General features: G+C 40.9%; 1 protein-coding gene across 9 annotated transcripts in view; it reads right to left on the minus strand.

Annotated features, from left to right (window-relative positions):
- Window positions 1-12,031, minus strand: part of TTC3 (tetratricopeptide repeat domain 3) — a 161,991-nt gene that overhangs the window by 80,699 nt on the left and 69,261 nt on the right. For all 9 annotated transcript variants that reach the window (XM_030577844.1, XM_030577826.1, XM_030577810.1 and 6 more), the window contains 3 exons: window positions 9,864-9,924; window positions 6,803-6,869; window positions 3,199-3,336 (listed from right to left, as the gene is read on the minus strand). In XM_030577844.1, the coding sequence (XP_030433704.1) occupies window positions 3,199-3,336; window positions 6,803-6,869; window positions 9,864-9,924 (266 nt within the window). The remainder of the gene's footprint in view (window positions 1-3,198; window positions 3,337-6,802; window positions 6,870-9,863; window positions 9,925-12,031) is intronic.

Below are 12,031 nucleotides of genomic sequence, written 5' to 3' on the forward strand. Positions count from 1 at the left end.
ACCCTCAAAGGACCTTTCAGGGCCAAGATGTTGACTATCAGGTCTTACGACTCCAACACCTCCTAGGCCTGCAGACCCATGTTGTGCACCACCCTGCAAAGGAGGTCCTGGTGGGTGCCGCTGTCTGGGGAGGATGAGTAGGCTAATGGGGGAACAGGGTCCTCCTGTCCCTCCTGCTCGTCAGGGACTTCCCATCCTGTCTTGCTGGCTGGACCAGGGTCCTGCTTAGGAACCAGAGTTGGAGTTGGTTTTTTTGGGGGGCGGGGGGGCATTGCACTTCCTCGGCACCCCAAGGGGTTGGGCAACTGGCAGAAGCCTCCAGCACCAGCGGTTCAGAGGTGGCTGATCGGGAGCCTTTAGACTGAGTGCCTTGCACTTGCTGGTATGCCCACGGGTCCAAAATGGCCATTGCGCTGGTCCCTGCCACTGCGCAGACCACAGCCCTGCCCCCACCTCAGAGCGTCCATGACCTGACCAGAGCCAATCCTGCTCTCAGTATCTAAATTGTGCCTCTGAGTCTGAAGACAAGGACTGCAATGGCCAGGGCGATGCCGAGCGGAGCTGATCCTGCGAGCAGTGTCACGCCGGAGAGCAGTGCCACTATGCCAGAGAGCGGTGCCGTGACCTGGAGCTGCATGGGGTCGCTCAGCGGCACCAGTGTGGGACCTGCCACACTAAGGGGATCAATGTGTGGATTGGCATCGCGAGTGGGAGCACTGGCGTAACCTGGAACGGTGCTGCAAGTATGAACGGTGCTACAGCTGCAAGGACTCTATCAGCAGCGCCGAGGGACGGAGCATCGCTGGTTTGCCTCAATATGGTGCCACTCAATGCAGTACTGGAGGCTTGGTGCGAAGGGTGGGTGACCTTGTTGCTGTCATGGAGATGAGGTCCCTTGCAGCCTCAAAAGGTATCCAAGGTGGACGGCCGTTCCATCTCCTTCATGACCTGGGCCGGGGAGCCCAACAGCACCGGACTTGATGGTCCTCCGTGCAGGGCCAAAGTCTATGGTGCCGTCTCTGCAGGCTTCTGTGCTGGGTGCTCCTCTTGAGGACACACCCCATTGGCCCGCTCCAGATGGGTGGACCTCTGGGATGGAGAGCTGCTCCTCCCTTGCTTCCAGTGCTGCTTCTGCATGGGGGAGTGGGAGCTGTGCTGGGTCAATCCTGCCATTTTCAGCACCAGGAGAATCAGTGCCACAGGTCTCTGGCAGATTCCTTCCACGGTGCCACTTCCATCACTGTGGAGCTATGCACTGATGAACTCGGTGCCGAGTCTTGCCATGCCGGTGGAAGCTGTGATCTAAGTGCCACCTCCATAAGGAGCTGCTTGAGGCAAAAGTCTTGCTCCTTTTTGGTTCTGGGGCAAAACTCCTTACAAATCCTACACCAATTGGCTTGTTGAGTCTCCCCCAGACACTTTAGACAAGCATTGTGGGGTGGCCCATTGGCATGGGTTTGCTGCAGGACTTGCAGGGCTTGAACTCCTGGGACTTGGGCATGTAAGCCCTCCCAAGGAAAAGCAGTCAGGATAGAGGGTAAACCCCCTCAGCCCAATTGCTAGCTACTAACACCTGCAAACTAATTAAAAAGTACAGAGAACACAAAGCTAGGGAAACGTGGAAGAACTTGCTGAGCAAGACACCACAGTTTCAACAACTGTCACTGGTGGTAAGAAGGACCTGAAGAGGCGTCGACTCAGCAGGTTCATATATTGAGCGCCATGAGGGCACCACTCCAGGAGGCTCCATAGCTGACCCTACAGGTACTGCTAGGGGAAAAACCTTTCCGACAACTGTGCACGCAGCGCACACACACCTAACTGGAATCGATATGAGCAAGCACTCAAAGAACAGCACTACATAATCATGCCAGTTTCAATTATTTTGGTAATTTATTTCAAAATACCTGTCAGCCACTATGTCTGTAACAATACAGACAACAACAAAAGATTTCCCCAGAAGTAGAGTTAAAGAAACCTCTACGACAATCCGGCTCCTGTTTCTCTGCATCCTCCTGCCCAGAGCCCAGCCATAGGGCCAGACACCTGCACCCTTTCCTCCCAGAGCCCAACCACACACCCCCAACAGCCCAGACATCCGCACCTCCTCCCATCCAGCTGCAGGTTGCCAATCAGCCCTGACACCCGCACCCCTCCCCCACAACAGCCCAGCTGTGGGGTGTCCCCTCCCCCACAATGACCCACATCCCCTTCCCACAGAGCCGAGCTGTGGGCCCACTCAGCTCAGACAGCGGCACCTCATCCTCTCCAGAGCCCAGCTGCAGGGTGACCACAGATCCAGACACTCGTACTCCTTCATACTCAAAGCCCAGGGATCCAGAGGGAGAAACAGTCTGATGCTGGGGCCAGGACTTGTATTGAGTTCCCTGCATGCCACCTCCTTCATTCATGGTATGCCACAAACTGCAGCTACCACGAGCCATCCAGCTCCCCTTCCCCTTCAAGCAGTGACTTCTATTTGTAAGCTGGGCTCTGCTGGGTCCAGTGGCCCCTAGTGGCAGCCAGCAGCTCTGCAGCAGCAATTTTGCAGGGGAAAGGGGGAAAAAGGGAAATTCTGCACAGAACATTAATTCTGAGCAGATTCTGCGTTGCACAGTGGCACATAATTCTCCCAGGAGCAGATACTAAAACTACATTAAAAATTGTATGAAATGTATGACAATGAAAATATATAAGAAGGTTATTGGGGATGGATTAGCTGTTTAAAAAAAAAATATCACGGTATTTGCCACAAAGAGTTTACAATCTAAAGAGAGAGAATCAAGTGTAAGAAAAATAGATACAAGTGAATTGGCTAATATGGTAATGGATCACATCTTAAAATATTTAGGATATGCAATTGTGTGTATATGCACACAGATTAAAATGTGTTGGGAATACAAATTTTTATGTCAAGATGTTGTCCATGATCATCAAACTACTTTATATGTTGTATCTTTTTCCCCATATTCTCTTTTTAAATTATAAGCTATTTGAGACAGTTTGTGCTTTTTTTTTTTTTTTTTTACACTTGTACAATGCCTAGCACATAGTGGAATGTGACTGGAAACAAGTAATAAAATATAATATAAAATAAAATAATGATTGCTTTGGGGGAGGAAAAACAGTGAAATATAAAACTTACAGGTCAAGGCTCAATCATCCCTAATAAATAGGCCAGGGCACCTGCCTCCTTACCTTTAACTTTGAAGGATCCAAAATATTCAATAACTCTGAAAAGAATTGTTCAGCACTGCGATAACGTTGGTCCGTCAAGGCCATACAGCCATCATGAACAAGCGACTTCAACATTTCTGGCAACACAGTTAAATCCACCTACAAAATTCAATCTTAACTAAATCAAATTTTGTTGACTATGTTATGAAACAAGCTACTAATTATTAAAAACGTTATCCAAGTGATGATTAAATAATATCAGAGTTCAATATTTTCTGCATTTTGGTTACCAGAGTTCCACCTTCCTGAATTTAGTTCAGTGGAAATATTCTCTGTGACCTGGCTTCTGGATATTCAAAGTTTGCACAGAAGCAACTTCAGTAAACTTTAAAAATATTGTTTCAGATCCAACCCCCCCTCAACAACTTCACTGGCTTCCCTTTCATTTAAAAATTGTCATCCATCTATGTCAATGGTCTATTGTTCCAACGTACTTCACAGACCTAGGCCTTGTCCACACTACAAAGTGATAAGAGACAGGAACTTAAGGGAACAGGAATAAGTGCTTTAAATTAAAACCATTGTTGCATGTCCACTCTAGCTCCTTGTGTCGGTAGCTATCCCACTGTACAACTTGCTGCCTGGTGCCTTGGAAAGGGTTTTGTAATATCTCATGGGGCAGGTACAGCATCACATGAGGTACGTTTCTCAGTCCCATCATTCCAGGGGCATCCTAGTAGATTGTCAACTGAAGTGTGTTAGGGGAGGGAAAGGAGAGTTGTGTGGCTGGGGCAGGCGAGACAGCAGGCTAACCAACTATGCTGAGACAGGGGGAGGGGGCGACACACCTCACATCAGCCCCCATCTCTGCTTGGCAGTCAGCACAGCAGTCTCCCCTAATGCAGACTGCTCTGCCTGCCTGCCTATGGTTCTATGATTCCCTCCAAGTTCTCCCACAGCCTCCTCAGCTGCCAGGAGCAGCATCCTGAGCAGATCTGTGAGCTCTCTATGCTGAAGAATGTCAAAGCAGCATAGCAGTCATCCATCATCCCTCGTTCCCTGCAGCAACAGTCTGCTGCCACTGTGGTCCCAGTGCAGGGTAGAACAGGAGCATTCCATGCTAATGATTTGCTCTTTGTTCCCCAAACTGAGCAGCAGGCTGAGCTGTCAGATACTTCCCAGAGGTTTGAAAGGGAAGAGGCGCATGCCTGCAGGGAGGAGAGATCAAAATAGTGAGCAGAGCGGTCAAGCAGGCATTGTGGAATACTGGTGGAAGTCAGTTATGTTAACAAAATAAACAGCAGTGTCTACACTGACCCTTCCTTGCTTTAACTTTGCTGAAAAAAGCTTTATGCCTCTTGCTGAGGTGCTTTCATTTTGTCTGCAAAACAGCAGAGTTTCGCCGCCAAAAGTAGCTTTGTAATGTGTACAGCTCCCGTATTTTGTCAGCAAAAGGCAGCTTTTACCAACAAAACTTTGTAGTGTAAACAAGACCTTAGTCTCTAAATCTGAACTCCTTGGTCCTGGCACATGATTTCATCACCATGGTTTAAGAGTCTGCTCCTCAGCACTTTTACCATCTAAAAAGAAGACTTTCTATGTTTTTTCACCTTACACTCACCCATTTCTCTAAAACAATAAAGCAATTTGAAAAAACATATTTTCTCTCTCTAGTCTATATATTTTCACTTTTGGTCTTCTTTTATATTTAATGCTTAAATATCTTCCGTATTGTTTTAGCCTGTTATTCCTCTAAAGTTGCTGTATAAATGAGATAAACACAGAAGTCATTAGTTCACGAAGTGGTCTAATATCTTAGGCTTTGATACTATGCTGTGAACCATGATGGACTGCTCTGCAGAAGTCCTCCAAGCACAATCGTTGCAGGATAGGGGCGTTAGTATTTCGAACAAGTAATTAAGGAAAACAAAGGTGAATTTAATGTCATGAAGTAGCTACTATGCATAGGTATCAATTACTTGTTAAAGAAGACTGCATAAGGATTTTTACAACTCACAAACCAGGCAGTACATGTACGTATATGAACACATGCACACAGATCATAATACCTCATTGTTCCTGTGTCAGACAGACCTGTTTTATAAGCTTTCACTCATTTTCTTTTAAGATATGAAATAATTTAAAAGAAAAAAATATGAATAAAGCTCATCATTGTCTCTCCAGGCAATGGAAGATTGGGTTGGAAAGGAATTATAAAAGTGGGAAAATATTGGACAGAAAAGGATGACTTATAAGAGCCTAAGCTGCCCAATTTCCTGATAGTGTGTTATACTGAATTATACTGCTGTATTTTAATTATGCTTGGGTATTATTTTGGCGTATTCTTAAGCGTTGTCAAGGGTGCTAGAGTGCATCAATAGGTCTCCTTTTTCCTATTTACATAAGTCCAAATTAATACATTAAAAACATGTTATAACAAGCTGAATACTAAAGAAAATCACTATTACGCATACTATAATGATCTCCTAAGTCATACCTAAAATTAGTTTTCAGTACATAAAATTCTTTTATTTTCAGCTTCTTTAAAGTAGAAATTAAAAAGTTATGATTATAATGTTTGAAGTAATTTTCTAAATATTCATGTTTCACCCAAACATTAAACATTTTAATGAAGTGAAAACAAAAGCCAAATCTAACTAGTCCTGTTGGTATCACTGAAGTGAGATTTCAAAGTAATGATCTGGTCAAATCCATGTTAACATCTTCTCATTCTGTGCTGAGAACACCCTGTGCCAAACATTGGGGCCTTACAAAACATCTTAAATTTCAAAAGTTTTATCTTGATGAATTTTAGGTTAACTTTCATCCATCAAAATTCAGATTTCAGAAGTTAAGCTGCAAAAACCATAGCTGAATTCCAAAACAAAATGGTTACTAAAATGGCCGTATTTGAAAAAAAAAAAAAAAAAAAAAAAAAAAAAAAAAAAAAAAACATTCATCTACTCTTAGGACAGAATGGCAAGAATGCTGATGGTGAAATTTGTCATAAGTCTGAAATTGTATTTATTTTCCTGATCTTTGAGTGACTGGTTGTCAATTTAGGTTGTTGCTGTTATTAATTATTATTATGGTTCTTGTATTGAATTTTCTGTAAATTGGTGACAAATGTCTTTCTTAGGACTCATGGCCCAAAGACAACCATGCCAACGTCCTTAAAAGTAGTTTTGTGTTTCTTGAGTTTTGATATTTTTGGAGGATCACTGGACAGCCTCTATGATGTACAAAATATGCAATATTTTTAAAGATGTTCACCTAAGAGGTACTTTTCCACAGCTGATGCTTACTTAATTGTAAACTTTCGTTAAAATGTCCTTATCTGCACTTGATTAGCAACACAATAAATTAACACTGCAGCAGAATGTAGGGGCTGATGGTGTTTAATTTGGTCCTACTGTACCACAAAGTATACACAGCCCTGTTCAGAAGTTTGTCTAATAGATGTGTACTTAAATCCTGGGCTGCATCAACACGTTAATTGAATGTAATTATTTATTTTTTAATACTTACGTAATGTCATTGCCAAGATAACATGATTTATTCAAACAGAGACATGAAAGTTTTTTCAACTAAGATCCTAGTGTTTTCAGTTGTTTCCTTCATTTACCTGTCGGATAGCACTACAGAGTTTATCCTGGATGCTTTTAGAATCGATCTTCAAACTCAGATGATCTCTACAATTAAAGACAGTATTAGCATTACTGCAATTTTTAAATCGGAATTTCTACATATATATTTTATATACTCCATTCTTCAGAGGGTGAAGAAATTCCTTTGCTTATGTAGCCATGTGACTTATGCCTGCACAGCAATTGGGAGGGTGCTTCCCAGAGCAGCTAGACAGATATGCACAAGCTCTGTTCAAGCTAACAAATAAAAATAACAGTGTGACTGCAGCATCAAGGATGGGGCATCGGGCTAGCCACCTGACCCACTCTGCTATTTTTAGTGCACTAGCTCCAGCATAGCTAATGTGCGTCTCTCTACCCGTGCTGAGAAGCATCCTCCCAGCTTCTAAAGACATTTGATTATACATTCATCTCTGCCCCATGTTCAAGGGCAGCAAGCACCCAGCACATGGGAAGTGTCCTAAAGATTGTGTGCTAAGAAACTGGAGATTTCTAGGAAGGAATGTGTCTGTTGTATACAGTAGAGCAAGTGTGAGGGGACCTTGAAAATGATATGATCATTTAGCCATTATGCTGGTGTGGCTAAATTTTAATTCACTAATTAGTATGAGATCCATGGTATCCTAGACTGCACAATAAACACGTTCATTGTTATGGCTAGGCTCCGTAGACTTTTCACAGCAACAGCCACAAAGATATAAAAGTAGACTGTGATTAAGTAATGGCATCAACACATTTTCTTAACAAGAATTTTCTAATTATGCATTTATTCATAAAATTGCAAACGGCCTCTGAACAATACAAAAACTCCAAACAGTGCAGCCTCTCCATGACAGATGTAGTAATTAAAGAAATTTAGTCAACTGTCTGGACCTGTAAACTTAATCAAAGCGTCGTTCAGCTCTGAAAAGTGACTTCAAAATGGCCTAGTAGGGTTTCATACTTTGGTGACTGACTAACACCATATCAAATCTGTTTTTGGCTGTGAGAATGACAGATTATATATTCAGCCACCAGCAGCTTGCCAATCATTTTATCATCTTAAAAACTGATAATTTATAACTATTGTAATAAAAAATGTTACAGCTGAAAAGCAAACCAAAAAAATCTGCTGTGCCTAGACACAGTTCTCTATCAAAGGATCTTTGAATACCTATCTTTGATTCCAGATAATTAGACGTGTAGAGGTAAAAAACAGCAAACTGACAGCCTTAATACAAACTTAACAAAATGTTATGGCCCATGTAACCATTCTTAGAAGTTTTAATAATTATTATATGACTTTTATGATAATTATTTTTCAAGGTAAGATCTACTGTAATAACTACAGGCTCATCTTAATTTCAGTAATGCATTTACTATAATCAAGAAACCCCTTCAGCAGAAGTAAACAGCTATGCGGTCCAAGATGGTTATACAACAGTGATTTGGATTTGTTTGTATTCCCCCTCTCCCACATGCATACTATTTTTTGACAGTTGTTTATAGACATTTCTCTGGTGATTGTAACACTAGCATCTCAATACCTTTGAACCTATACAAATGTGTTATAATTAGCAATTCTGCTATTACTTTTCTTTTTTATCAATCTGTTTTTTAGAATAACTTCTATGCCTTGTGAATAGGGTTGCCAGGTGTCCGGTTTTCGACAGGAACACCCACTCGAAAAGGGACCCTGACTGCTGTTAAAAGTCCAGTCGACAGCGCAGCAGGGCTAAAGCAGGATCCCTACCTGGCTCTGCGTGGCTTCTGGACAATGGGAGCTGCGGGGATGATGCCTGAGGGTGGGGGCAGTGCACACTGCACAGAGCAGCCTGGCTACGCCTCGAAGCGGAGAGACATGTTGCCACTTCTGGGGAGCTGCTCAAAGTAAGCACCACCCAGAACCCGCACTCCTTACTCCCTTCTGTCCCCCAACCCCTTACCCAAGCTCTGAGCCCCTTCTTGCAGCCTACACCCTGCATCCCCTCCTACACTCCAAGCCCCTGTTCCAGCCCTGAACTCCCTCCCACACTCAAACTCCCTCCCAGATCCAGCATCCCAAGCCCCTGTCCCAACTCAGAGCTCCCTCCAGCATTCTAAACCCCTCATTTCTGGCTCCACCCCGAAGCCCACATCCCCCAGCCCAGAGCCCTCACTCCCCTGCACCCCAATCCCCTGCCCAGCCTAGAGCCCCCTCCCATACCCTGAACCCTTCATTTCTGGCCCCAGCCTGGAGCCTACACCGCTAGCCGGAGCCCTCACCCCAACCCCCTGCTCCAACCCAGTGAAAATGAGTGAGTGAAGGAGGGCGAGAGTAAGCAACAGAGGGAGGAAGGATGGAGTGAGTGGGGGGCAGGGCCTCATGGAAGAGCCTCAGGGAAGGGGGCGGGGCAACAGTTTAATTTTGTGCAATTAGAAAGTTGGCAACTCTACTTGTGAAGTAGCAAACTCATTTAGAGCATTCACTTACATACAAATGTTAATGAATAACTGTTAGGACATGATTTTAGATACTTATTATAAGACTACTACAGAAAAACCATTGAAGGAGAAAAGTTGAGCAAATTTAGCAGTGAGAACATTTACATAATATTTATATGGCCCTGTTTTTCTGAGTTCCTTTTGTCATTGAAGATCAAATTTTTAATCATGGCTCTTCCTTCTAGAGCTTAGTTTCTTCTTCTTCTTGGACCTTCAAGGAAATCACAAACTTATGCTTATGACAACCATCTACTGCTACTGAAACAACTATGATGTCAAATTCAATATTATAGACTTGTGCACAGAATCAAAAAAAGGTGAGAACCACCATTACTGGTCAACCACTTTTAAAAAAAAAAATATGAACAGCTCATTTATTAGTAAGGAGTGCACACAATGTTGAAGTCTCCAACATGTCAATGAGAGTTTTTATCCAATATATGTGAATGCCTTCCTCACGTGAAAATTTGTCCTTTCAAGAATATATAAAATAGGAACAGTGAAAGTTTCATTAATGGTCTTCCAAAGATTTTCACCATGTAAAGTTACTAAAGCGATAAAATATCTACTTCTTACCTCGTCTTTTCAGAATCACTGGTTTTGTTCTTTAGTTTTCCTTTATTTTGGTGATTCTCTCCTGTTATATAAAAATATCAGTTTGAACCAATTGAAGAAAACATTCACTTAAAAAGACACCAACTCGAAAATCACATTTGTCTGCAAATTTTGTACCTTCAACAGTTATAAATATTTCAGAATAATGTAACTGAAAGAAATTAATAAAAATATCACTTCTTTCTTTATCCGATTTGTTTACTTTGGAAATTTAACACCACTTTGTGCACAATTTCTCCCTTGCTAGAAGACCCTTATAATTAAGAAAACCCCATACAATTGTTTTAAGAAACTTTTTTTAAAACAATCACATATTATAAAGAGGTTATATCAGCAACAAGCTAAAAATTATTTCATTTTGAAAAATTCCAGTTGACATTGTCTAATTTTTTTAAAATATTAATATGGGCCTCATTGTAACATATTATAATTTCAATTTGCTATATTTAGCCACAATACTTAAAGAATACCTTGCTGAACAGACTCATACAGTTCAAATGACTGGCTTTACATTGAGAGGGAAAAGAAATTGAGAGAATAAACACTCCAGTATACTCAATCTAAATAAATCATTTTCTCTACCTATGCCGTAGGTGCTGTAATGTTCTACGGGTGAGGAAACTTCATGACAAAGTTTCTTCCTCTCTAGTACATCATATCAGGCAACCATAAAAGAGAGCTATTTTTCTTGGCTTTAGGACTGCAGATCTTTGACTTAGACCAATATTAAGCTCTGGGGCTGTATAATGCACAAATGCTTGAAAGATTCAGAAGAGCAATAGCCACAGAAGACGTATTGTTGAACACATCATCGTGGAGCCCATGTCTTAGAAACCCAGTAATCTCTGAGGTGATATCATTGTCTCCAGTGCAGGTAAGTGACTGAAGTCAAACTCCAATAATTAATTCTAGTACTTCACATACCTTAATATTGTGATGATTACTCAATGGGTTGGTTTCTGTGGTAATTTAAAACTATAATTTTAAAATAATTGTAAAATGTGTAATGAATATACTATATATTAGTGGTATTTTTATATTATTTAGTACAAATGCTATAGGTAAAAGCACAACATAATGAAAATGCAACAAAATGAAGAAAAACATTTAGAAATATTTTGATTTCTGTTCTGGTCTGCTGAAAATAAGTGAAATCACGGACTGGAAAAGTATTTTTGCTCACTTACTTGCCTGGAGATGGAAGGAAATGAAATGTAAGATTGGATGTTTGAATGTGTGTTTATAATTAGTCCAAAATTAAATGTTTAACATTTTTATTTTTGTTTTGAATTTTTAGTAGATTTTAAATGAAAAAACCTTTATGAGACAGTCAATTATTTTGCTGCTAAACCTTTCACCAGTCCATGATCAGAAGTTCTGATTATCTGTGTAAGCAAAATGATGTTTTAGGACTCCTAAATAGACAATTAATAGTTGACAATGTTTAGTTATAGATTTGGTAAGTGCTGGATTTTGCCAGGGTTCTTCATAACATGGTAAGTTATGAAAATCAGGGTTTCCTCCTTAAACAAACAAAAAAAAGGATAATTGATCACAACTGCATAAAAGGCTTACCAAATGCGAGGATAGACTTTATTCTAATTCACTGAAGTACTCCAGGAGGATTTTTTTAAATCACTGATTTAAATTAGGCTGAGGTGCTGTAAAACTAATTTGAAAATATGTGCTCCTGCAACTTTAGATGAAAATGTATAATGAATATATTATACATTAGTGGCATCTTTTATATGAATTTAATATAAGTGCTATAGGTAAAAAAAAACAACACACACATGAAAATTAAGACCAGGATTCTACAAATACTCAAATCAGTACACCATTGTGTTCACATGAATAGTCCAGTGGGACTATCTATGTACTTAAAAGTTAAACAAATGCATAAGTGTTTGCAACATCAGGGACTAATATTTTTATTAACAACTTCTTAGTGGCATAAAATCTTGTCACTTCAAAACAAAAATTACCTCAGTGTTAACAATGAAAAGTTACTTAGGCTTTCAATATATTAATAAAATAATTATGAACTTTAGAATAAACAAACAAACCAAAACCTTTTAAAAAATAGGAGCCTAAAGTTAAGATGTCTGTGGGAGCTCTGCACGGTGCAG

Source organism: Gopherus evgoodei, chromosome 1 (genome assembly GCF_007399415.2).
Source record: "Gopherus evgoodei ecotype Sinaloan lineage chromosome 1, rGopEvg1_v1.p, whole genome shotgun sequence".
In the NCBI taxonomy this organism is placed as follows: Eukaryota; Metazoa; Chordata; order Testudines; family Testudinidae; genus Gopherus; species Gopherus evgoodei.